This window comes from Lepidothrix coronata, unplaced genomic scaffold, assembly GCF_001604755.1.
Source record: "Lepidothrix coronata isolate B3197 unplaced genomic scaffold, Lepidothrix_coronata-1.0 Scaffold34, whole genome shotgun sequence".
NCBI classification, from domain to species: Eukaryota; Metazoa; Chordata; class Aves; order Passeriformes; family Pipridae; genus Lepidothrix; species Lepidothrix coronata.
This window is the reverse complement of record NW_016690214.1, coordinates 5,285,661-5,313,493: the sequence shown is the minus strand read 5'-3', so window position 1 is coordinate 5,313,493 and position 27,833 is coordinate 5,285,661. Positions and strand designations below refer to the sequence as shown.

Sequence of the window (27,833 nt, the reverse complement as noted above, 5' to 3'; positions counted from 1 at the left end):
TATGACAAACTTGTAAGGAGAACTGTGAGCTATCTGAAGTTCCAGGTCCAACCTACCTTCTATAATTAGCTTTCCCCTCCACCTACTCCCAGTTTGACTTCAATTAAAGGCATCCCTGGTTAGTGACCAGTGCTGCCTCCACCTACCCTATATATTTGGAAGATGTTACAGTACTAAGTCAAAACCCAAACACAGCATATACTGCAGAAGTATTAGTCCACAAAACATTAAGTTTAAAATGCTCAACTGTCTTTTATACCACATTAGATACAAAAGTATATCAGTTATAGACACAAGACATGCTGAATAAAGCTCAGATTGTGAAAGCCCTGCAGATTTCCCCAGAGCAAATGATACCTTACCAAAGAAATTATGGTCTTTAATGCCCATGCATTCCATGTAGAGCAAAAACAAGAACAAGAAACATTTCATGTAAGGTGTAGTATGAGCGAAGAACAATAAAAAATTTAGACTTATGAAGTAAGAGCGAATTAAAACAAAGCCACCACCAAAAGTCTGAAGTGGAATGTGATGTGATTAGAAGCAGGATTTGTAAGAAGGACAGATGTTGAAGAAATTAAGTCTGTCACAACCATTTCTAATGGTTAGACCTCTCATAAAAATCAGTCATAAAGTCTCTCATTTTCTGTGAAATAATTTAGAAGCACAGTACTTGGAAGAAATGCTAATCCATTCAGGAAACATTTCCAATTAATCTACTACTATGGAAAAAAGTGAACCTATCTTCTTATGTAGCCACTTTGAGGTTACTTAAACTTCTGAAAATCAATTTCTTACCCTATTTTTGGCACACCTCGTATAATTTGCAGGATTTTAGAAAGAAACTTCCAGGAGAGAATAATTATTTTGCATTTTTCACAGCAAAATAATTACCACAGTGATAATAGCAGAAATTATGTTAATTCAAGACTAACATAATGAATGAGAAAGGTATCTTAATGGTGGAGGCCTTTTAAAATACTTTAGGAACACAATCTTCTAAGAAACTTTGGTAACAGAGGACTTAAAAGATATTTGGATAACAAAGAAAAAAGGTATCTATAAATAGACATGCAAGTCAAAGTTGCCTCTTGAAATTTCCCTCTCTGGGTTTTGTATTAAAAGTAAATGACATTTAATAGTGAAGCAACTTAGATCAGCTATTGTTAACTTCATGAATATCTGGAGAAATCCCCTACACTACAGTCATCATGAGCTTTTGTTCAAGAAGCTATTGCTTTTTAAACATTTTCAGTATTCACAGATAAAAGTAGGTAGGATCATTTCCAACAGGTTTCAGGATCCTTTATAATGCAAGAACAAAAATTAGAAAGCCAGAGTGCAAAGGCAAAAAAAAAAAAAAAGTTACCAAGCAGGAAAAAAAATGCAGAGAAATGTATTTTATGAGAGCAGCAGCCAAGAATGCCTGACTGGAGAAGCAACAGATTTCAAAGATTTTTTTAAAAAAGAAGCATACACACCAGAATATTCCCCTGGGTATGCAGCCCAAGAGAAAACAGATTAGAGAATCCCAATTAACTACTTTGACAGAACTCCAAACTGAAGTTTAATGCTCACTCAGAACAGATCCAAATGCTTGAAAAACACCAACTATCCTGGATGCAGATGTGGATTTTCAGCTACTGTTTGGACTATGATTGTCCTCAAAGTGAAATGACAGTTCTACAGTAAAAATTTGAGACCAGCACATTCTGCATAACAAACTCTGGTATCATCCTGTGCTTAGCCTGCACAGGCTGGTGCTTCCAGCAGCAGTTTTACAGAAAATGGTAATAAAGTCAGTGACAAACCTTTGATAAGTTATAGCATAAGGTTAATTTTGGCCCACGGAAAACAAAGCACTGTGATCAGGACAGTCTGACAGTAATTTGATTGGTTTAATCAATTTATCACATCATCTAAGGTATGGAAGTTGCTCTATGTTATTACTTCTCCAGTACCTGTATTTTTGCATGCAGAATGTGTGATTAGTTGTCCCTGTGACAATGGAGTGACAAGAGTTTTGGATGAAGTATGCTCCAGTAAGGATGTGGAGATCCTCACTGCTCAGCAGAGTGACAACAAAGAAAAACCATCTCAGACTGGAGATGGGCCCATTACTCCCAGTGAGTAACACACTGCAGAAATGTCACCTGCCTGATGTAAAACATGTTTCTGGTGAAACACTAAACAACCAGAAATCCAGATTGCACACAGGAGTTCTAACCAGTGCTAACAATCTGTATTTTTGCTGGGTCAGAGGACAGAAGCAAACAAGCTGCTGATTGTCTCTACACAGCCCATTTCTAAAACACCCAAGAGAAGCATCTGCATTTCATACATTCCATAGTACCAGCCTGCATTATTTCAAAATGAGGCCTGAACAATGATATGGCCATAAATATCTTGTTATGTTGTTTATAGAAAGATCATTCTTCTCATGACCTTTTTGCTCTTGATCAACTCATGTTCCCCAAACTCACACTTTGTTCAGTCAGCACAGAAGTAACAGAAAGCTGCTTGGACAGGGAAGAGAAATGTGGGTTTCCCCTCCCTTTCAATTAATGGTTTGATTCTCAAATTACCACCATTGCATTTTGCTGCAATTCTCTTTGAAGTTAAAATCCCTAAAGAGGTGATAAAGCCAGGCCATTACAGATCAGGCACAATCTGAATTAAACTACCTAAAACTAGTTGAAGGCAAAAATCCTTCCTTGAGATAAAATCCTGGTGTCAGAGAACGCAGGGAGAAATGAAATAGGGAATAGTGTAAGAAATGCCCCAAAAGATTAAAGTTTTACTGAAAGAAAGAACAAACACTTTCTCCTGTTTGAATTCCAATGACTACCTTAGGATGCTACTCAAACGATTTTAATGCAAATGAAGCCTAACAATAAATCAAGCAAGAACAATTAAGCACTCCACTAACAAGGAAAATTCCTGTACGCTGCATCTTTAAATAACCTTCCTTACCCAGCAAATCTGCACCTTCATCCACATCTCCAATTAGGCCAGAACCAGCAGATGACAGCTCTTCAAAGAGTGACTCTGTGTTACGGTCAAACGCTTTGTTCTCGATGCCTTTGGTAGGAGTGCTGCTCAGGGAATTAAACAAGGCATGAAAAAGCAGAAAGAAAACATTCCCACCATGAAGAAAGTTTTCTCTGCATCTTTACCAATAGTTCATTTGTTACCCCCACCAAAACCCAGTAAAATTGTCAGCAGCTTTCAGTTGCCTTACAAGTCCTAGATTCTATTTTCAAATACTACGTTGGCATCAAGATCCAAAACTTGACATGGGTGCTCGTATCGAGCTGGTCAGGATTTCAATAAATTAAAGCATATCAAGTTCTGGCCTGCAGAAATTCAGCCCCATCAGGACTTAGTCAGTTCAAATGCCTAAAGAACAGACAGCTCAGCCGAACTGGAAGTCATTTAATATAACAAGAATGCAAGAACCAGTAGTCAGAGATCAAAATATTCCTCTGGCCAGAGAAGTGGTTCCTTTCACACAAAGCTCTTACACCATTAACATTCCCTGTACAAGGTAATTTTTTCCATCTCGTCACAAGAATGAAACACATAGACACAAAATGTATTTGAAGGATTTGTGACTACACCCTGAATTGTTTAGGGCTTACCTAAAAGATCAGGCACCCCTGGCTACTAAAACAGCACTTGTTTATTTTTATGGGGCTATAGAGCTTTGGAAAGAAATGTTACCCTTCACAAGCAAAAGCCTGAAAGGGAGCAGACTCAGACAAAAGTTCTGTCAAAACCGGGATTCCACCACCAGAATCTGATAAATAAATGCTGTAATATTTGCAAAGCCAGTCATAAATCCAGATTTTAAAGATACAGGTGAAGACACAAGGGTCTAGTTTAGAAACTGCTAGTACTTTGAAATCTTCATCTAGGAAGAAAAGGCCTTTCGGAACAGACCCTTTGCTTGGAAATACGTAAAGAATATTTAAGTACTCTTAAGTCTGTTATAGCATGAAATACCCTGAACATTCATCAGGTTTAACAATAGAACAAAGAACTTCTGTTGCATTTAAAACCTCCTGAGGAATTTGGGGAAATAAGGTCACAGAAGTAGGAGATTCATTACATAATGCAGGATCTTAGTCTGGTAAAATTTCTTAACAAATTACAAGTTCCAAACTGAAACCTAATACACTCTAAAATTTGTCTTCTTACTCAAATCACAGCACACAACTTACCTGGAACCCTTATATCCACTGAGATCTTTATCCATATCCAACTCTGGAGTTGACTCAATGATTGCCTGAACTTCAGATTTTTCTTCATTTTCATTTCCCCCTGAGGCAAAGCAAGTGGTACAGCTCCATAAACAACATCACCATGACATGAACCACATGTAGTTGTTATTGATCAATCACCAACTCATTAGATTTCTGATCAAAAACTTATCGAGGTAATTAAATGAGAAAATCTGCAGATTTTGATACTCTATGGCAGACACTGGAATTTCCAAGTCTCTCTTGAATTTAACATAAGTCATCCAACAGTAGTTATTTCCCACTATTTCTGCAACTGGAACCAAGATGTCTATCATCTCATGCCTTTTTGTGTCTAGCTAAGTTCCACTTCAAGGAAATGTCATAAATAATTTCAATTCTGAAGAAAAAGAGACTAAAGCCACCAACAAACAACAGACTTCTCTCTTATCAATATTCTGTACTCCTCAAAATATTAAGTAAAAAACCCCAACGTTTCTCCTTTATGGCACAACAAGATATTTAATAACTGATTAAATATGAGGTCCACAGTAATCATACACTAAGAATTTAAAGCAGCTCACCAGTGGACACATTTCTTGTCTCTTGAGCTGCCTGTACTTCAATATTCTTGCTTATGTCCACCTTCTCATTCGACATCTCTGTGTCCTTTGCGAGCCCTTCAACATTTTCCTTCTGAGGAGTTTCAGCAGGCAGCACAGGCACATCTGAAGCAGCTGTGGATGCTGGAGTAGTACATTTGGAGCCTGTCTGGCTGACATCAGAGAGCTCATCCTAAAATTGTACAGTTACCATTAAAAAATGAACACAAATTAAAGTGTTACTAGAAGAGCTGGGCATATAAACCAAAGAACAGAACCCAAAATTCCTGTATTTTACTGAAGGCTATGCAAATGCAAAGAAACAGGAACAGAAAGAATACTTTAAGCCAGTACAGTCATCTTTGGACTACGGCTGTTTCACTTCTCTTAAGGCAGGTATAACTGCATAAAAAATGCCTTTATTTTTCATAGTAATGTTTGATCTCAGTTGATAATTATAGTCCCAATCTCAGGGTGCTTTTAGTTAAGTCTTCCAGACAACAAGGAACATTCCCACATTAATAATCCTTCTACAGCTGCACAGTGAACTGCTGAATCTTCCCAAAGCCGTCATAAAACTACTTGTTCAAAATGCACATGGGATCTTGAAACATCTTCTTAAAAAGCAGAGATCAAAGCATTGATGCAGAACATGGATTTAACTGATATAAAAGTAAAGTATTTCACAGAATCATAATCACAGGGACCTTAAAGACCATCCAGTTCCAACTCCCTGCCATGGGCAGGGACACCTTCCAGTAGACCAGGTTGGTCCAAGCCCTGTCCAACCTGGCCTGGAACACTTCCAGGGATATTTGCAAGCACTTCACTGACACTGTTTTTACGTGCTTTCCAGTCTGAACTGCAATCCCTGAATGACACTGGGAATGAGACATGGAACTGCAGTGACTACCTGTCCAGTTCTACTTCAGATCCACTATGGAACACCAGTAAATAGCTCCTTCTTAGAAGCTGATTCCTGGCAACAATTTACTTTACAGTGACTGTGTCAAGGCCCCAAGTGTGGCATTAATTAAGGAATTAATCCATCTGCTGGACTCCAGATTATGACCATTACTCAGAGCTACAACGGGCACTGGGTGGGAGGACAAGCTAGACCCTGTTTGACACAATTAGAGGCCACTACCTGAATATACCAACAGACCTTTTCTGGACCTTCTCTTATCTCCTTCATTCACATTTTACCCCTCATTCATGGCTAGACCCACACCAGCACCCAGATGTCTTAAGGATGACCTAAACAGCACATGACAGTGAACAACAGCTCACTGCAGACAGGAAAACAAATTGGTCTGTTTAGGTCAATATTTTCTAGGACACAGTGTTAGAGGAGTCTTGCTGGGGAAAATAAAGATGAAACCTGAGGCTGGTGTGTGCAAAATGAAGGCAGGATGGTAAGTTTTGATAAGAAGTTATTTTAGTGTTTTCCAAAATAAGGGGAATCGGAGGTGAAAGCAAAGTCCCGGAAGTCTGTGACATTTAAAGAGAAAGTGTTATCACAGGATACCCAAACTTGTCAAGAATGAAGCAACTTCAGATTTTGTAAAGCACAAATTCACATACTGCTAGGATCCCTTTTTGAGAAGGAAGTGAAACTAAATTTTAAGGTTATTTAAAAAAAAAACAACACAAAAGAGATCTATATATAGACACACATTCCCTCATTTGCACTTAGCATAAGATTACTAAGAATTGTAACTTCTAAATGTTTACTTTTGGAACTTCCTCAAAAGATAAGATTTTAATTTGGGAGGGTAGGGAGGAAAACACACATTTATGTATATGTAAAGCTTGTATCCTATAGCTACACTCCCACATGGAATTTACCAGCCCTAGAAACACAATTCAGCACTTTCAAGACCTGCCTATCAATTACTGACAGTTCTCATCCTTTGTTAGTAAACTGCAGGATAACCAACTATTAATATTTGATAATTCTGACAAAAGTATTCAGAAATACAGTCAACTAACAGATGCCTCTAAAGAAATAAAAGAAAAGGGGAAAAAAGCTACACAAGTTACCCAATTGCCTTTTGAATTGGTGAAGTTCAGCCACTGGGTAATGATTCATAGTTCAGTGAGCAGATACAGAAGGGAGGAAGTGGTGCCCCTTACCAAGGGGATCCACAGTTCACACGAACGAGGAATAAAACCTCAACAGAGCTGTTGGCTCTGTTCAAACATTTCTACATCTTTGTATTCCAAAAGCATCCACCGACTGATGCAGCACAGACTGATCACTGACATTCACACACACAGCTCAAGAAAAACAGCTTGATAGCACAAGAAAAAACAGCGAATAAAAACAATGCATGGAAGGGTCCTTTCCTTAAGGGCATTTCAAATCATCTATTTTATATTTCTGACTTTATTTATCTATGGTATTTTTTCAGATTACTCTTGGAAACTACACGGATTAAACTATCATGAATGTTTAATCTAGAACTAAAGAAAACGAAAAGCAATTCCATTAAGTGGCACTGAATTAATCAAACTATCTCAAAGCCTAAACATTTGAAAGTCAGTGCTGTGTTGACTTAGTAAATGTGACCTTTTTTGGTCATGTTTCTAAAAGACTTTTCCTTAAAAAAAAAAAAAAAAGGAAAAGAAATAGCTTAAAAACTCAATAATTAAATCTGAAGGAGTAACTTGCCTGCAATGCTGTGCAGAAATGAGCAGAAGAAAACGACTGGCACATAATTGTGTGTCATCTTACAATGATACCCAGCAATGTCACTACTGTACAAGCTACAGAATGCTCAGTTTTTTTCTCCTGGGTTTCTCCCTGCCACCCATTCTTTGTGATACTTATACAGGAAACACTGACCATTAATGAAATGTTCATGCATGAAGGGAATAGGACAAAGTCAAGACCCAAACTCATGGCCAGGACCATCGTTAAGTGTCAAATTTTTAGAATCAAACTCATGTTGTTACTTCGATATGTTTATAATTAACCATTATTTACACTTCCCATTATGTCCACATGACCTCTAGGGGGAAAAAAAAATGGGTTCCTATTATTTCTGAATAGCTTTTTTAGTTCTTATCAGTTAAATATTCCCTTGTTAGGTAGTCATTAAGTTCACTTAGGAGGAAATTCCCCCCAGCTGTATGCCTTTCCAGAAATAACAGTACTCCCATAGTATTCCAAAAAAACTCATCAAGAAACACATAGGGAGGATTTACACATTCTGGAGTTCTTCACCCTGCAGATCCTCCTCCTGCTGTGCTGTGAGTGCAGCCGAGTCCTGACTGCCAGACTCATCACACTCCAGCACCACTCCCCCATTTCTCCATTCCTGCAGCTCGTTCTGTGCCACCCTCTCACTGTTGGAACACAGAACAATTGCAGGAATTCTACTCAGGCTACATGTAAGGGAATTCATGATAACAGGCTAATCTAGGAAAATTAGGTCATTCTCAACTCTGTGGCCTACCTACACCATACACCTGGCAGTAGGCAGAGCAGAGCCCATGTAGTAACCAAAGCTTTCCTTCTAAAGCACTATTAATCCTGTTTACACTACCTAGTTACGTACCTAGTGCATAAAAACAAGTTGGAACCTTTGCAAAGGGTCCTCAGTCAGAAAGAAAAGACCCACTGCTGAGAGTAAGATCTTAACTAACCACTCATTCAGAAAATGCAACCCAAATTCTGTTTATTCCAGTAAGAAAGCTCCCTCAAAGCTCATTCAAGTAAGCGACATGGTTGGCTTGTACAAATATGATTTAAGGGTTCCCTCCTCCCTTTCAGTCTGGTTTTCCTTCATCCTGCCAAGGATCTGTTGTGGGAGACAAGAAGGCAGCCAAGCTGTGCTCACCTTCAGGCTGGTGTGGGACCGTGGCTGGCTCAGCTCGTGGAATTTCCAGTGCTCCGATGCAGGGGTTTCTGCTGCTTCTCTCTGAGCCTCAGGCGTGAGAAGGGCATCTCCTGGAGGTAATGGGAAGATGCCCAGTGATATTGGACGCTCCTTCCTGTTTGAAAAGGAGACAGGTCTCATCAGCCATTTCAGATGTCACACGATTCATCTTCCTCCGAAAAATCAGCAAGGAAGCGGTGAAATTATAGGTTCGAACATTCATACACTGTTTGAATAAATAAACAGTGGAGCACGCACAGTATCTAACAATTTCTCATTTCACATGATTGCAAACAGTCAATTTCATGGCTTTAAATAGCAGTTATTGATTTACACTGTGGCTTATCAATAGCAAACAAAAGTTTTATAGAGATTGAATACAAGCTAGAGTCCAAGACAAAAATTCTCCTTATTTCAGATTAAATTAGTTTTCAGCAGCCACTCTTAAAAACCCAATTCTGCATGTTTTTCCCCAAATTACAGTACCATGTAACTTCTACAATAGCAAACAGCTAAATCATCAACTGAAGCATTTGTCAAAGTTGTAAATAATCAGCTTCAACTCCAACTCTTCTCAAAACACAGGGTATTTTATCTCTGCAGATCACAGAAATCACATGGATTTGTTTAAGTGAAAAGAACTGGGTCAAGGAATTACTGATGTTAAAACCAGCCCAGCCAAAAGCTGTGTAGTTTTACCCAAGATCAGTTCAACACTCTTTCACCCTAAAGCTGCACAAAAGCTTGTTCCAGCAAGTCAAGTCACTTCATCCCAGCTCTTCACTCTTTTCACTTCCCTATGGCAAACAACATTTGGAAATTCCAAAGGTTTGTATGTTGACCCTCAAAAAAAAAGTCCCCAGGTCAGTAGTGTGATCAGTGAACAAAAGGATTCATTCTTCCTGCCAGCAAGAGACAAAACCATTGTGTGCAGTGCCATTCATAGGATGCTACAGACAGCCCTGAAAAGGAAAAATATCAGCCAGGCCTTGAACTGAGATAAAGCAAAATGTTTGTTCAGGCAGAACAATGTAATGCAGAAAAAAAGAACTGTAATCAACTAGCACAGCTTTAAGTATACTAGAGGCAGAAGATAAAAGTGCCCACAAGAGATGGCAAAGTTCTTGCAATTTGGCATTATGAAAGGTCAAATCACAAACACATGCACTTGCTGTTGCAAGGCTTTTCACAAATTAAACAAAACCCAGGCAGAATTCTGTGCACAATTAGTATCTGCATATAAATTCTATGCAAAAATATGACAATGAGTGCTGAAAAGCAAACACTAAGCATATTTTGGGTTTGTTTGTTTATTTTGAAGAAAAATTAGTCAAGAAGGGATTTTATTTAACAATTAATCAGTAAACTCCTCTTGGTAAATTTTTCATTGCCAAAAACACAACGTTCAAACAGCCAACAATTTTAACTGGCATGAACCTTTCTGGTACAGGTGCACAAAAGATGCTCCTTGTCACAAAAGTCTTTGCAACTAATTCTCAAATTGCAGCTGTCTTGGCCTTTTATAAATATTATTCCGAGTCAGGTCGTTAATTGGGAAGGAGTTGAGCAGAGCAAAGCAGGCAGCCAAGTGAGTAAAGCAAATTCAGTCACGGTTACAAAATTAAAACCATCAGATAATGTTCCAGCATCTGCCAACTTGACTGTGCCGAAAAGTCCTCCTGAGAAACCCCCCAGGGCTGAACGGAGCTGGATTCCAACATTGCCGCTATTGTAGCAGGTTCTGCTTTTCTTTAGATTTCCCACAGCTCCAATGCGTGCGGGGAACAAAAGACACACCACAGAGGCTGAGATTGTGTCAAAAGACGGGCTGGGACCGTTTCATTGGATAAGAAGTGCAGGAACAAAAAGGAGGAAGAAAAGCTGCCCTTCAGTGGGCAGATAAAGCTGGTACTGTGAGGGGCTGGCCTTGGGCATCCCCTCCCGGGCTGTGGCTCCAGCACGTTTCCTTCCTTGCAGGACATGCCACAGATTTCACCTTCCTTCCAATCTTCAAAACGGAGAATATTAAATGGGTACCAAAAATGTTCACACCTGGCATTTCTTTTTTTTTTTTTTTACAGATTAGTTTTAAATAAATCTTATAATAAACGTATTTTTATGTGCTAAACCACAGTTCAGGTGCATTGCAAGGCTACACAGTAAATGGAGTTTGCAAAAGAGGCTGATTTTGGAAATGAAGGTGAGTGTCTGCATTAAAAGAAATTACCTGATTAGACCAAAGCAATTTCACTTTATTGCACTGATTGTTGACCACAAAGCAAAGGACCTCCTCTGCTCCCCCAGTGCCCAAGAAATATCCAAAAATATCACAGTGAGCAGAACGGAAACAAGTATTTTAAAAGCTTAAACTAATATTCTGAAGTGAGGTACTGAAGCATTCACAGGAACCTTTAGGATAAGCAACCAGATGCTCAGTTCTAAAATCCGACTAGTGTTAAAAAATAGAAACAATTCTTCTACAATTAGATTCCTTCAGCCCATATTTAATTTTTTTTTAATTAATAAAGACTAAGGAACTGAATTCTAATTCCTGTAATTCCTGAACCAAATTACTAGAGGCAGGAAAAAGCATTTCCCCAAGCCCCTCAAAATCATTAAACACTGTCCATGCAAAATGAGTAAAAGCACAAAAAAAAAAAAATCTGTTTCTTAAACCATCTGACTGCTCAAATCTAAAAAAATTTCATATAAGTTATTGAACACAGAATATTGAAGTTCAATATTCTGCTTTGTGGTTTTTGGTTTGTTTGGGTTTTTTTGTTTGTTTGCTTAGAGTGGGGGTTATTTGTTCTAGGTTTGGGTTTCCTCCCCCTTTTAAAACAAGCATAGCCTTACTAATAATATCAGTCTAAAAAGAGTTACATTTTAAATTTATTTTACTTCTTTGTATTTAGGTATTCATACAAGTTCATTATCAGCTATTGGCGTAAATTGGTATTTCTTTTATCTATTGACTGGCTTTAAACCTTTGGAACAACCCTTCTGTGCTCACAGACCCAAGTCAAAAGCATACTACCATACAAAGTCTACGTGCAGTGTGTGTATTAGGGAGGAAAAGTCAGACAGTTGCTCCAGAGAACACTATTTTCCAGCATTTTTTCCTGTTTGAATTAAGTTTACTATTAAATTTACAACCACAGTCAAAGTATGTCAAGTTTTCAGGTCAGAAAGCTGCATTTCAAAACTTTTCCAGCTGTTTTCCATTCGGAATTACAGTACTAAAACACGTTGGGATTACTTTTGGTCACAATATTCTAAAGCATCTCTGTCTGCTACTGCTCCAGGCAAGTAGGACAAACAGAACATAACTTGAGGGGGGGACAGACAGCTGGCAACTTGCCATACAAGTACAGAAACAGAGGAGAGGATAACATTTGGCTGAACAATAGTGAATAGGCTTTAGGAGCTCTAATGCTCAAATAATGAAAGATTTTTTTTTTCCCCACCAACCAATAATCAGGTCTTTTTTAAATAATGTGATCAGCTAATTACTGTGGTTTTAGCATCAATTAACTGATCTTACGTAATTATTTTTGATTTCAAAAAGTGCAATTTAACAGGGCAAAGCCTCAGCCTGCATACATTTATGCTACACAGGATCAGCCAAGTGCCTGACAATACACTGAACGTGAGCTTTATCCCTGACATGAACACTGCAGCTTTTTTGCAGGTTACAACAAACCACCATAAGAGCTTTCTACAGGAAAGAAAGAGATACATGAACTGACCTTGTACTCGTTTAAAGGCAATGAATTTTGAGTGTATAAGAAATATATTGTCCATAAACACGTTTACGGCAAAAACTGATACTTATAGATAATTTACATCCCTAATTCATCCTCGCTCTTTCTGTTTGGAAGGAAAACAGAAAGAAGGGGAAGAGGAAGAACACGAAGCCAGGGTTCAGTAGGTCAGAGTACCTGAGTATCCTTGGTAGGTTCTGCGTCAGAGCTGGCACACCAGTAGAAATAGAAAAGTGCACGAGCAGCAGAACCGAGAGCGACACCAGGATCGCGGAATTAATGACCACCGCCCCGCCAACGAAGCCAAACACAAACAGCAGCATGCATCCAGGATTCATGGCGCTGCCCTGGCATGGTGGAACGCCGCGACCGGGAAGGCTACGGAGGGGCCGAGGGTGTATCTTTGTCGGCAAAGTCTGTCATTCAGCCGCTGCCACAAAAACAATGCCATCAGCCGCGGCGCTCCACTCTCTGCAGCAGCTCCGGAGCAATGACATCACCGCTCTCCTCCCCCTCGCCGGAGCATCTATGCAGCAACGCAGAGCCACAGCCAGCCCTGGAGTGACTCTCCCTCCTTCCACGCAGAGTTCATAGGCTACAAAGCTCCCAAATCTGCATAATATATTCACATCGAGCCCTCAGGACGAGCGGGTACCACGCACGCACCTCCATCACCCCGCGCACAAAAGCCACGGCAGGATTCCGGCTGGGCCGGCACAGCCGCTGACATTTTTCCCTGCCTGCCCGAATGCAAACACTCAAAAAAAAAAAAGAGCTGAAATTGTTTTAGGCTAATTAATGTACAAAGTGTATCTCCACGTTTAGCAGCACAACAGCGAAAGCCTTTCCACTGATTTCTACGCTGTTCTCTTACCGCATTCCAATCATACAACAAATCTTTCCGATTCAGCCGAACCGTTGTTGTAGGATTAAAGAACAAAGTCTTGCAAACACAAATGAAAGGATTTTTTTTTTTCTTTCCTTTCAGGGTGAGAGCGTAATAAATAGCTTACCTAATTCTACTGTGTGTTGTGGATTCTAGCTGATCACTCCCTGTTAGCTGATGAAGTTTGGTTCTTTCCAAGTGCTCCATATAATTGTGAATCATCTGTTCAAAAGGACAGAAACAGCAAGAAATATTTAATAACATTTACTACAACTGCACGATTCTTGACCAATACAATATATTCTCCCCCTGTAATGTTAAATAGTAAAAGTATCTAGAAACATTAAAGAAATAAAGACAGAAGCAAAATTATACAGTGTGTAAAACCACAAACCAGAAGAGAAGTCCATAATAAACTAAAAAAATTGGAGAACTTCCTTGTGCATTCATGCACAGGAAACATCCTAAGGGTACACAAAGTGCATGTGATATTTCAGACCCGAGTTTTGAACAGAAGTACATGTTCAAATCCATTTTGGAGTCTAGGACCTTTATGGTCAGCAGATATTAACATTTATTATGTGACACATAATAGGCACTATGGCCTAATTGCAAAGTACTGTGAAGGTCAGACAATATGCACCTCAGATATTAAATAGACTGAATCCATGACCTAATAATCAGATTATTTCTGTAAGCAGAAATACGAAGTCATCGTCTCTTCTCCTTTTTCCTTCTAAAATTCAAAGAAATTTAAACTTTCTGTATTTTCTAGAAGTGAAGTTTGGGTTTATATTATCTAGGCTGACATCTCATAAAAAGGACTGAGTGGCTGTAGATTTTAGCACTCAAGAAGAGCTCTGCTTGCTCTCTTTCTCACAGGAGACAGCCACAGGCCAACATGCTGAGTGCTGCAGTCATGACTTATTTAATGAACCCTGACTCCCATCAGCCAAAGGATGCTGTTCTCAGCACGTAACTGATCCAGGACATGCACAGGGAGAAGTAACAGATATCACTGCATCACTCCAAGAGGTTCATCTGGACACACATCTCTCAAATTAAAACAGGGAAAGCCTGAGAAGCCTACACGGTATTTGGTATTTTTAGCACTTCTGCACTCACATTCACAACTGAATAGGGCACTAGGAACAATAAAGAAAGAAAGAAGTCACAGGTGTACTGCAGAGGAATTCAATGTACTTTATTCCTGAGACATATTCAGGTCACATTTTAAAGGCTTCCTCTAGAAAAAAAATACCTATTCTTCAAAACTGTCATTTCTTCTGCTATTCTACCAAGGGTGTACACACACTTCAGAATAGTGATATCCACAGGCATTTGTACAACCAGTGTTACATAACCTTTTATTTTGGGGGCAGCTGCACACACTAGGACTGAACTCAGCAGGACCTGGAAACCTAAATCCACATGTGACTTTCAAGTGAGGGTTGATGTGCTCAAGTTTGACCTTCAGATGCCACCAAACTCAGTACCACCTTCTCCTCAAACAGTGCTTGCCAGCACTAGCTACATGTGAATATATATTCCTTAGTCTCATATTTTTCTGATCAAGTGAACTGGCTTAAGATATCCTGACTGATGGATATTCTATAAATCAGTAATTTAGGTTAAGTGGTGGTTACGTACAGATGCTGGCTCTCCCAGCATTCACCTGAACTAATAAATATAATTCAGACAAGAAAAAATCCCAATCTCGCTATTTTTAGAGAAACATTATATAATATACTTGAACTGGCTTACAACATTTATCCTCCAACAAAACGCAGCAGTTTCACTAGGCCATGGCATTTGTTTTCTGATTTTTAATGCTTGCTCACACACAGAGAGGCAAACAAAAGGACTGAAAGCTCCACCTTCGACTACCCACATTTATTGTTTTTTCCATTTCCATCAGGCAGCCAGAACTAGGTGTTCCAATTGTTCCTTTGCATAGTTTTGCATAAGTTTATTATAATGCAAATTAATTTAGAAATTCCAGTGGGGAAAAAAATCCCAACAGTGCATAACTTCAAAATGCACACTGGATGCATTCTGTATCCTGTTCCTGCCTTCCCTCATCATGGGAGGGAGATAATGCTGAGCAGAAGCTGACCTCCCTGCAAACACTTCCATTTGCAGCACACCAATAGGTTTCTTGAAATAAAATTTTAAACAGAACAACTGTTGTGCTTTTTAGCCAGTGAAGGGGAGATGAGTAACTAGTACCTCTCCAAGGAAGTACTATCATATGGGGAAAAAAGAGTAGGGTCAGTAAAACACACAAAACTTTCATGTTTTGCAAAGTACGTGGTTTAACCTAGTTTTTCCCCTCCTCTCAGTCTGTTCTTTTGTTTACTGAAACGTCTCATCACATTTAGTACCCACAGACAGAGGCTGGAGGGCAGGTCAATTTAAAGGATTGTGCAGTTTAGCATTGTCCTGCAGCTGAAAATGATGCTGATGGTAAAATAAGCCAATCTGCAGGTCACATACTTCAGCACAAAGCACATAAGCTATAGGAACACAAAAACAAAATGAAAACCCAAATGTATGTGCAGGTGCAGGGCTGCATGGCAGTTTCTCCACAGATCCAGGCTAGATGTGCCTGTGCTGTCCAAAAAAAAAAAAAAAAAAAAAAATCAGGACAACAGTGGGACCCCCATGTCATGTCCACTCTCTGCCTCCACCCAGGATCCCAAGGATAAAGGTTGACAACACTGAAATAGTGCCCACAAGGAGAAGAGCTCCTCACCCTCCCTCCCTGCCCATGGGATGGGGGGCTGCACAGCTGGTGCTGTGGAGTCAAGAGACAGTGTGTGGATCCTCAACTTCCAGAAACAATTTAGTTTGAGGGCTGAAATAATAAATTAAATATTGCAGCTTCTTGGGAAGTAAGTTCACCGTAGCTGTTCATCTACAATAAAACTTTGAAGACTCACTCCAAAACCCCTGGGGTTTGAACTAGACTAGAGCCAAAGGTCTTTTCAACCCAAATGGCCCTCGAGTCTCAGCATATCCTTGAAGTGCCATATCCAAAAAGCCATGCAGTGAATTAAGGCACTAGAATTCTCAGTGCTCAAAACCTAAACAGAAGTTTTGCTGTTTTGAGATTACTCAGCTATCCAAAGAAAAGTTTTAATAATACCGACAACTTAAAAATAGACTTAAATGGATTTAATTGCTTTCCACTCAGCACAATCCTTACTGAAGTTGAGCTGAAGGACAGATGATAAATAAATGACCATGTCCATCCCCCCTACTCTTCAGTAAAAGCTACAGTCAATATTTAATCATCCATAACCTTGTACTACTGACAGCTCATCCTGCTGCCCATGAAGTCCACAAGTATCGTGAATACAGCCAATTGTTCCAAGGAAGACACCACCAACACTGAACACTTCAGCATTGTAATTAAACACATTGCTCAATTACCATCAGCTGAGGGGATTAAAGATAAACTCAGAACTTGGAAGAATTAGAAGAATTACCCTAGTTAGTTAACAGCATTTCACAGTTCAGGGGTTAGTCATTTTAGGGCACATGTACAGACTACAACAACCTTTGGAACACATTACAGCTGGAACATGAAATCCATTCCCTTCAAAAGCAAAGTCTTTCCACCTCAAGAAAATACTCAGATTGGTTTCCTCATATGGCACGTGACAAACTCTACAACTGCAGAAGTGTTACAGGTTTTTCTACATCTTAAACCTCAGCATTCAGTCCAAGACAATTTTAACATCCTGTCACTCATTTCTGTTCCTACCCTTACAAATACAACCACTCCCAATGTACACGAGTCTGACACTTCCTTTGTCACAAACAAACGTGGATATGCCATGTTGGGGATATTGTTACCTGCACCTTTGCCTTAACCAGGTTGAGATCATCTCCTTTATACCTTCCTTGCTCTTTCGCTCCTCCTTCCTTTTTGTGTCACTGCTTTGGCTCCCCCCGGCCAGGTTTTAGTAACTCTCTCTGTCAGACCAGGCTCAGAGCTACAGCCCTGGCTGTTCATCCCGTGGATCCAATCAGGCTTGGCACCAGCAGCTCCTCCCTTTGGGAATGTTCGACCAACTGTGTATATATAGATCTTTCTGTGTCCCACATAATCTAGATTTATTAAGGTAACAGATATTTCTAGAATCGCCTTGATTCAGAACCAAAGTCCTAAATATAATTCCATGTAACTCCCTTTTTCCTTTGAGGATTTCTGGTGAACTTGCCACTTAACTAAAAGCATCATTCCCGCTGGAGAGCTTGATGAATCTTTATCCACACAGAAGATGATGTTGCTGGAAGACACAGTAATATGTAAAGAAGTTAAATCCAGGTTTTACGGATCAAGCTGTTAATGCTTCAGCATAAGGCTTCAGAAAAGCTATTTGCTTGAACAGATATCTAAAGTCTAGTCTCACAGACTCTGTGAGTGGTACCCAAGTTTGGCTATAATTGTAACTAGACAGCTCCACCAGCCTCCTCTTCCTGTCTCCCTACACAGGGACTTGCTGGAGATATGTTTATCCAAATGAACCTGACAAAGTCCATTCCCCATGCCAGAGACAGGCTCACTGTTCTGTCACATTGTATCAGTGCAGAACACTGAGAAACTTCCATGGCCCAATTATGCTTCATTAAACTAAGCCCATGTTCTGTGTGTCAGGGAAAGAGATATCGAACTATCACAGTCTGGAGTTTCCAAAGGATAAAAAGAATAACTTCCTTAAACTGGAAAAAAAAAAAAAAGTTTATTTTGGAAATGTTTGCAGAGAAGGGCCACAGGTTTTAGACAACTCTCCAGCAGATGCTGACATAATGCTTTGCCTCAGTTTCCCAACTGAGTAATAAACATAAAACAGGCTTAGCCAAAGCCTTTAAAAAGCCAGATCATAGTTATGAAGCCCTTTAACTATGCAGAAAGACAGTAAGACCCTTTACCTCCTACTCAGGTTTGCTTTCAAACCTGGTGCCTCAGGTTTGAAAGAGGCACCAGCAGCAGTGCATCATCTCAGCAGCAAAGGCAAAAAAGCCTCCACAGGTACATAGAGCAGACAGGTCTGCTTTTATACAGGCAGTATAGCCACTCAGATTTCTATATTTGAGATAGAAAGGAATTTTGACACTCAGTTGCAGCTTTTAAGTCTATGGAGCAAAGGTCTGAAGATTTTTGTATTAGACCAATCCATTCTGCTCTCCAGCACACTGCCCTTGGCTGTCTGATTACTTCCTGCATCTGGTCCTTTACAGTCAGAGAATGATGGAAACAAGACTTTGCACAGTCAGATTCCAGAAGTTCCAACTCAGGAACTCCAGCACACTGTTCTATTGCTCATCTGGTCTGTGACTAGAACAGAGGATGATCAGCACAAGATCAAAACACTGCAAGCATAGGAAAGACAAGGAACTGGAGCATGGATGTAAGAACATGTTTAGGCAGCATCCATCCATTCTGTTCTGACTGAACAGTTGACTCTTCATCACCTGCTACAAATGCCCAGCTACACTCCACCTTCCAATCTGCCAGCTCAACTGCTCAGGTTCTCATACCCTAATCCATTTAAAATCAAGCCAGTTAGTCCAAGTACAGATTTAGTGGGGAAGGAAGCTTAAGGGCATATACTCCACTCACACCAGTCAGCTCACCTCCCACTCCACAGAGAGCAGCAAGAGGCTAATTGAACAGAAGGGTGAGGAAGGCTAAAGCCTCTCCCCAGAGCTCTCCCCAGAGCTCTGCCCAGCCAGGGCAGCCCTGCTGTCTCTGCAGCTGCAGACACCTTGTTGTTGCTAGGGCAGGCTGGGGCTGGAGCTGCAATGCAGAGCCCTGGCTCTGGCAGGCTGAGCTCCAAGGAGAGCTCCCAGCTCTCAGCACAACACACACACTGCAGGAGAGGGATTGATTCAGCTCTCTGGTTCACATCACAGGTATAATTTCCCGTGGAGATTCAGTTCCAGTGGGTCTCGGTCCATTGCAACTGAAACTGTTTGGGCAACATCCCCCTGAGCTGCTGAGCCAGCACGTGTGTTGGGCAGTGAACTCCAGCAAAGGCCCACACAGGCGAGGAAGGATTAGGGCTGAAAGGATATGGTTAGAGCCTCAGTGAAGTCAAGAGTTGGAAGAGAAAGACATCCAAGTCCAAAATACTCAGCTGTGAAATAAGGAATAAAGGGGGGCGGAGGGAAACAAACACTAAAGGCAGAACGGAGGAAAATTGCTAGAAATTAAGACTGCACAAAATGCAGTCAAGTCGCATCTTTAACATGACATCTGTCAAAGTAAGCACTGCCAACATCTTAGAGCTAAATAAAAAAAATATCTTTCTAATGCTCTGTTCGTTATTTGGTCCATTGAAAGAAAAACAATTGCCATTTCAGCAAGTACCAAAGATGGATCACTTGCAAAGACAACAGTGAAGCAGATTCAGAAGACGTATCCCTTCCCAGAAAAACGTGGAAGAAAGAAAGGTTTCAGAAACAAGTATTGTGATAGAAATACTTGAGCCAATAAACCTGATAACTAAATGCTTAAAGTGGCTGGATATTTGCCAAAATATCTTGCATTAAAAGAAAAAAGTTACCACATAGACCTAAACCACTACAGTTTGCTGAGAGAAAGGGAAGCAGGAAATCACTAAGGGAATGGGGAGATGGGCACTATTAGCAGCCAGTCCTTTCCAGTCCCCAGGGATTTTAGTCCCTGAATCTTAAACACACACCTGATATAGCATTAAAATGCTGAGATGGTCTATCTTTGTAGAAGGTCCCTAAGGAAAGCTATATGTTGCAAGATTCACAATGGTCTCTCTAATTGTTCTCAAAAAGCTCTTTGCAAGTGAAGGTAAGGAGCATCCAGTTACTTCCTGGGGTTGGTCACACAGTTGTTAAAAAGGCTCCCAGTCCTTCCTAAACAACCACACTGCTGGTAGCTATTCTTTGCCCTGAGTTCCCAGTGCAGACTTCAGCTTCCACAGCCCACCAACCCATTACCCATCACCTCTCCATGTCCTGTCTTTAATATACAACCCTCTTGCAGCAGCTGCCAGCTGGTGGCCTGAGAATTTTGTGTACCTCTAGTAGTGTGTATGCACACTGTTCACCCAAATACAGACATCAAAGTCCATGGATACAAAAAAAAAAGGCAAAAATAACCTAATTTAAAGGTGTGAGCTTCTAAAAACAATGTAATATGAATTTTCCTTCATCATCCTGATTTCCTTAAGTATTTTCAGTTGTCAGAATTGACTAAACAAAAGGAAAGAGGTGAAACATTAAAACTGAAAGAAATAAAAATTCTGAGACTGAGCAAACAAAGAAAGAAGGAAGCAAACATATTAAAAGGGAGGAGCACAGAAAACATGAGACCTGATTTTAGAAGCACAGAGGTATGGATATACCAAGCTGCATTACAACTTATTTCTTTATGAAGAAAGGATACAGTCACCTCAGTAATAATAAAGCCCAAGGAAACACCCCTCCCTACACCAAAGAGAGTGAATTTAAGATGTGAAAGCATTTAATAAATTTGAATCAAACCAGCAGAGGCTGTTGTCCATTTTGGAGCAAAACCTATGTAAAAAGATATTCAGAACACGTCATTAGCATTTTGTTGAATTAATGGTGCCCAACACATTTAGTTATCTTGAACTCTGTATTCAAATAGGATTTTATTCAGACAGGATTGAATAAAAACCTGTGCCACTTCTATTGTGACAATACCCATAGGTCCTAACTACAATAACCAAAAGTCTGCAAGCACTCAGTACTCTGAAGTACTTCCAGTTCAAAAGAATGTAAAACTTAAGTGGGCAACACTATGATTTGTTACTTCTCATTTAACTTAAATTTCCAGTTTTCAACAGATGCATCATTCTAAATCAACCATTCAGTAACAAATGTTATCTTAAATACATCAGGATTTCAGTAAATACACAAATATTTTTATTTAAGAGCTGCAGAAGTCTTGTCACATAATACTTGAGCACTACATGCTGGCTGTGGTTCCAGGCCACTTCCAGCTGCTGCCAGTACAACACACTCAATTTAGGATTGCTCAGGAAGTATTCAAGGTAACCAAATCTGACATCTGTATCTGCTTCCCCTTTCCTCACACGGGTCTTTTGAGCTGGGAACAGTCAGTCTGGCATTCCCCTCTTTGGCAGTGATCTAAAAACAGCTAGCTGCCCTTTCAAAGGCAAAGCAATCAGAGCAAGGACAAGAACTGTGCTCAGTTTTGGGACTCCAGATTAACCAGAATAATTCAGAGGACCCAGTGACTTCTCCACTAAAATATGTATATAAGTTGGGCTGCAAGACAACCTGCTACTGCAAATTGAAGCACTGCAAGTCCCTGTTTTATGCTTTGGAATCAACTTTAACAGTGTGGCTCTTATTTATTTAAATTACCAAATTCAAACTCGTTCTCTCTTCATCAACAAATCCTGTTTTCAATAGCTATCAATAAAGTATGGCAGGGAATTCTTTTAATCACTAATCTCAGTAGGCCAGGTTTTGGAGGTATTTGTTCCTTCGATGATACAAATAAAACCAACACAGAAAATTGCTGGAAAGAGTGTCAGAATGCAATTTCATTTCTATTTCTTTGAAGTTTATTAGTGTTTGAAGTACTGCCTTTGAAACAAGAAGAAGCACATTCCTGATTTTTAAAACTTAGTATCTGACAAAGCATAAAACTGAGAAGTGTATAATCAAACCAACATGGAAGAACAGACACATGAATGAGAAAAACTGCTTTGTCAAATGAAGCCTGATTACAAAGAACATCTATACCAACATCCAAATATCACTGTACAAACCAAAACATCCAATAGTTCTCCCAGCTTCTCACAAAACAAAGTCTTCCACAGATCCATATTTTCACAGATACTCCAAAATGATGTCGGTGTAACGACCTACCTCTGTATGCCTTGAATGCAGTGCATTGTACTCCTTCTTGAGCTCTGCCTCCCGCTCCTCAAGTCTGCTAACTGGAAGAAGAGAAATCACGAGAATTAAAATTAAATTCAGAGTTGCAGTAAATGAGACTGACTTGCCCGGGACCAGGCAACCAGACCAGAGTATTCTTAGTGGTGAATAGCAAAGGGCAGGATAAAAAGTATGTCGGTGCCCGTGGCTTCAAGCTCTCATCACTTGAGCTTCCTAAGCACATCCACAGCAGCACAATCTGCTATCCCAAGAAATAAAAAATGCTTCAGGCAGATTTAGGAGAACTATAAACAATAAGTTCATATTAGGAGGAGATGAGCTGAAACAAACTGTGATATCCCAGTGCAATTAATCTGCATAAAAACTAACAGAATTTAGAACTTTCTTCACACAACTTATCCTCTCATCCAAACACAAAACATTTTTTTGCTGCTTAGATGTGAAGTCCACCTTTTTATTTAGGTATTTTTGAACAGATATTTATGTGACACAACCATGTGCATCAAGTTCTGTAACTGAGCTTCTCTTATTCCACTGGCCACGTTTAAATACCCCCGGGAAAGTTCAAATTTATAGTTACATGTCTCCAGAGACTCATTGCCAGACACACATTATCTGAAGACAAATGCCAAGATCTTCTCTGCCATTTGCATATTTTCATGTTGCCAACTGGGTCTTCTGAAAATTAATTCTCAATATACCATTGCTTTTTGCTCTGCATATCTGTATTTTGGCACAGTATTTTATCCTAATTATGCTTCAATCAAAAAAAGCCTTTGCCTGAGTCAAAGGCTGGAACTAAAATACATAACTGTCTGCTCACTCAAACCTGTGTAAACATTCTTAGCTCCTAATCTAATCTTGCTCTTATAAGAACATTAAGTTCCTTGACACAACCTTTTGCACTCCACCTATAAATATCTGACCAAAAGTATTACATCAAATGTTATTTATACCAATGCAAGATCGAACACTTCCACTTCTGCCATTATCGAATGGAACAAAAGCTCTTTGGATCAAACAGCAGCCAAGTGATGCACAAATGTAACAACATATATAAAAATACATTTTACAGCACAACACATACGTAAATATGTCTTTTTGAGACGCAATGCGGAACACAATATTTATTGAATGGAATATTTTAGTTCATTATTTTGAGGCAGAAGTTGTTTTAAGTCTCTTCATACATTTAAAGGGAAGTTATAAGGAAGTTATATGGTAAGAGCCTACAGAAACAAGAGTCAGAATTTATAGTTAATGATGTAACAAACCACATTTTATCCACTTTGTTAGACTGGTCAGCATCCTAGTCATGATTAATTAGATTTTAAGCAGCAGAGACACCCTGGTAGTAACCATTTGGCAGCTCCACTGCCCACACCCCAACCAGTGACACTGTGCTCCCACATGAACCCCCATCCCTGGGCTGTCCATCACAGTTCCCAGGGGCTCTCCCACGGTTCAGTACAGCCTCATCAGGAACTTGCACACAGACCAAGGTGATGCACCCCAACACTGTTTGGTACACTCGTGTCTAGGCAGGGCAGCCAACCCTAGAGATTAATTTTTCCAGTAAACTCTGTGAAAAATACTTGACAGTGCATTTAATGAAGATTAACACCACAGGAGGTGTTACAAACACCCTTCTTCACAGTTGTCCATAACCAACCTTCAGGAAATCCACAAAAGCATTTCCCATGTTATGGGTACAACATACACTTGCACAAGGGTTGAGGTTCCAAAAGGGAGCACACCACTTTCTCCATCTATGGAGAATAAAATTTTAAAACATTTTAAAACATTTATGTGACCCAATTTTAAACAGTTCCTTGGATCCAGTCATAGAAGACAAATATACATATACAGGGGTACTGCACAGTGGGGGATATAGCCAGTAGGTCTGATCACAATTTCCCTTAGGTACACAGGTTAAAAAGATGAAGGCCCCAGAAGATATATGGTATAATGGACATTCAGCACTTTATCCTGGAAGTCACTTCCAGCTGTGCAACACGTTACAGTCCTAGAGCTGGAAGTTTCAGTCCTAAGAGGATGTACACCAAGTTAAACACCCTCGACAGACACCACATTAACAATCCTCAGAACTGGTTTTTCCAATACCAGCAGGATGAGACAACACTGGAAATCTGTTCTACCCAAAACATGGCTCCCATCAAGATAAGATCTTGATAAAGCACCCAACTGAATATGTTTCCCTTTTCCAATTAAATACTGTGCAAGAGATCAGATACTCCCTGAGGATCAGAGACCACCGCTGACTTGAACACAGATGACTGAACCTCATATAGAACAGTCAGAAGAATTTTAAGGAAGACCACCAAGTTCTTGTCACAAAACCCTGGAGAAACTTAAGTCACTATTAAAGATACATTCCCATCAGCAGTAACAGGAAATCAAATAGGAGAGAAAAAAAATGCCTTTCCTTGGCGCCCAGAAGTCCATTTCCAACCCAATTGTGACCAGTTCCATTTTAATCCACCAGCACACAAAAGAGTGGAAGTCTGGCCCTGATAACACCCCAAGGAATGGAGCTGGGACCTGGCACTGCCTGTCACATGCTGGGTCTGCCAAGTGGCAGCCAGACATGGTTCCCATCAGTTTGACTGAAGTAACAATACAAAAAGTTCCTCTGATATTTCAGTCTCCGACTTTTTTGCACTAAGATGTCAAATTCTTAATGGGTGGATGATAAAATTAGTTTGAGTATATACATCCTAAAAGCAGAAGTATCCATTGTCTCTGTTGCAATATGTCTTTATAAAGACATCATACCCTTGTTACATCATGGAGGATATTACAATGTTTAAGATATTACATGTGCAAAATGTAACACACATCAAAAAAGTTGCACTACTCACAATTACAAGCTTACATGGAAAAAAAAAATTCAAAAGTCTTCAAGTATCGTAAGTTTGAGCAGAAAATGCCAATATTCTAGTGCTTTTAGGCTGATGAAAAAGCATCCCACTGGAACACTACCACAAACTCAAGCCCAAGGCCTACTTGCAACCTCCTCCAGCACTGTCAATGTCCTAACACCTTCAATGATCTGAGGTACCAATCTTGACCAAAGTTCTCTCAAATCAAACCAGTCAAGTCTAAAAATGGGAGATTAAATATTCTGGTAAACTAGACAGAAGCCTCTGGAGTTTGTCTCCTGACAGCATTATGAGGAATCAGGCAGCCAAGCTGCCCACCCTGCCTGTTCAAAAGTCAGAGCTTACCTCCCAAGTCTGATGGCTTTTACCAAGTTTGGAACACCCTTCATCTGTATGTTGTCCTCTGCCTCAAACTCCTGACAAGCCTGAGGGGGAGAAAGAGAAACAGACCTGCTAGAATGGCAAATCCAACCAGTGTGATGCCTTCAAGAGGAATTACAAGTTCCTCCTACACAAGTCAGGACAGAGATCCAGCTCATTAACGGGCCTTTCCTACCACCAGGACTATCTGAAGACTCCTTGGACAGCTTTCATCCAGCTCCACTCTCAAATACAGGTCCCACACCAAAGTTAAGATACAGATCCAGCAGGACCTTGTGACCTACTAAGTAGCTGCTAAAGAGCACACACATGACCCATGGACTGAAACAGGGACTGAAGTTGTCAGATGAGTGTTTAACCTGGAAGTGGTTAAGACCTGGAAATCAAAGCAGCACAGAAAACTGATTTGTAAAACAAGAGATAAATTCAACCCCTTGGTGAGACCGACATCCTCAAGCAGCACTTACTGTGAACTACAGGTCTAGCTCTCAGTGGGGCACTTTCAACTATGAAGATAATTTAGCTGTCAAGAATGCTCTGTTGATAGCAAATATCAACACGTGCAGCTGCAATGGTCTTATCCCTGACACTTCTGGACTGTTCAAGTCTGAGCTATGTCTCAGGTGCACAGAATCCCTGACACAAGCACTTGACATAAGACTTGAAAGAAATCTCCTTCAACATTCTGATGCAACCATTTAATATAAAGACAACCATATGCCAGGAGATCAAGGATATATACAAGCCAACTTCTACACAAAATCAAGTCAAAAATCCAACCTCTTGCTCAGTCTCTGTACAAAGAAGTGTTCCACTGAGAAAAACTTTTGTTTGACTGTTTTGCAAACAGTGGGATGCTCCATACATCAGGCTATTGAAGCAAGCCCCTTTCTGAGAAAATCCACATGAAGTCAGCGTGAATAGAGAAGCCATAGCAGACTGGATTTGATTTAAAGCCACATAACCAGCGACAACAACTCAGCAGTGTAAGATTCTAAGAGACATTTAAAGCCATTTTCTTAATTGCTGCAACATTTATAGCCACAGAATCATTATAACAAGCAAACTCCAGCACCTAAACCACTAGCACAATACTGCCTTAATTTAAAAACCTACATGAGCAGTTAATTATATGCCAGTGGATTTCCATCTCCTCTCCTCACTTTTGTTCAGGTATACTAATAGCCAAGTTTAAAGCAGGCCAACCACTGCTCTAATTTCCTACTCCATTTTATTTTAGCCTGGAGTCTTGCAGCCTGGCTTGGTGCAGGCTCTGGAGCCAGCTGTACCCCCTGCTCCATCTAGTGGGCTGCTGGCTCCCAAAACCATGCAGCAGGTACCTGGGAATAAGCTGGGAAAGTCACTGAGAAATGCAGTCTGAAGCATATCTTCCTTTCAGGTGCACTCTGATACTCACACTTCTCCTCACAGGAAGATTCCTCAGGTGTAGGGAATGACACCTGAGGTACAGTGTAGGGAAGGGCAGAGTGAATCTGCCTGGTAAACAAACCAGTGATGATGATGAACATCATCAGAGATAAGAAACAGCCAGGCTGAGAAAAAAGGGCAAACAGCTCCACATTTATTAATCAAGTAATACAACATCTCAAGCTTTCTGTTCCTTCCTTGCTGGAAATCAAATTAGTTCTGCTGTTCTCAGTCCTTGAGAATGAACTAGGGACAATCCAGACCCTCCCACTGAACAAACTTGAACTTTTCAACTTCTTTCCAGGATCCATTGAAAAGCTTCCCTGTATTCTTTGGAATAAACACCAGTTGAGCCATAGCTAGAAACAGCACTTACTGACAGAGGTGTTTCATGCCAGTTTGGTTATTTACATCACCACGTGCACAGATCAAGTCAAATCTCAAAACAACGTTAAGCTTCACAGCTGAAAGTTCATATCACAGTTTCCTTGTTAAATAAAGATCCACATAAATTGCTGCTGCCCCTCTGTGCAGGTATATCTCTGATATCGGATGCCTTCAGACTGTCCACCAAGAGGCTGCCTGGGTGTACATTACAGCACTGCTGGTATCCAGAGAGCTCAGAGGAAAATTAAAATATCAAATAACATCTGCAGAACATTCACAACATTTTCTTTTGAAGCCAGTGGATCCTGTTTAGAATCCGAGGAAAATAAATGTTTTTAGGTCAGCTGCCAAAGTGTTTGTCTCATATCCCAAATAAAACCTTCAGCAAGCAACAGCAGCATGATGTCACCTGAG

General features: G+C 40.1%; 1 protein-coding gene across 13 annotated transcripts in view; it reads right to left on the bottom strand.

Moving 5' to 3' along the window:
- SPAG9 (sperm associated antigen 9) overlaps positions 1-27,833 on the bottom strand; it is a 61,562-nt gene that overhangs the window by 22,167 nt on the left and 11,562 nt on the right. For 4 of the 13 annotated variants that reach the window (XM_017812012.1, XM_017812016.1, XM_017812014.1 and 1 more), the window contains exons 3-9: positions 22,291-22,361; positions 13,505-13,599; positions 8,689-8,842; positions 4,826-5,036; positions 4,224-4,323; positions 2,974-3,095; positions 1,482-1,493 (exon numbers count right to left, since the gene is read on the bottom strand). In XM_017812012.1, the coding sequence (XP_017667501.1) occupies positions 1,482-1,493; positions 2,974-3,095; positions 4,224-4,323; positions 4,826-5,036; positions 8,689-8,842; positions 13,505-13,599; positions 22,291-22,361 (765 nt within the window). Of the gene's footprint in view, positions 1-1,481; positions 1,494-2,973; positions 3,096-4,223; positions 4,324-4,825; positions 5,037-8,688; positions 8,843-12,668; positions 13,121-13,504; positions 13,600-22,290; positions 22,362-27,833 lie in introns of those variants that run through there. The other 9 variants (XM_017812013.1, XM_017812018.1, XM_017812015.1 and 6 more) reach the window with 5 other exon arrangements.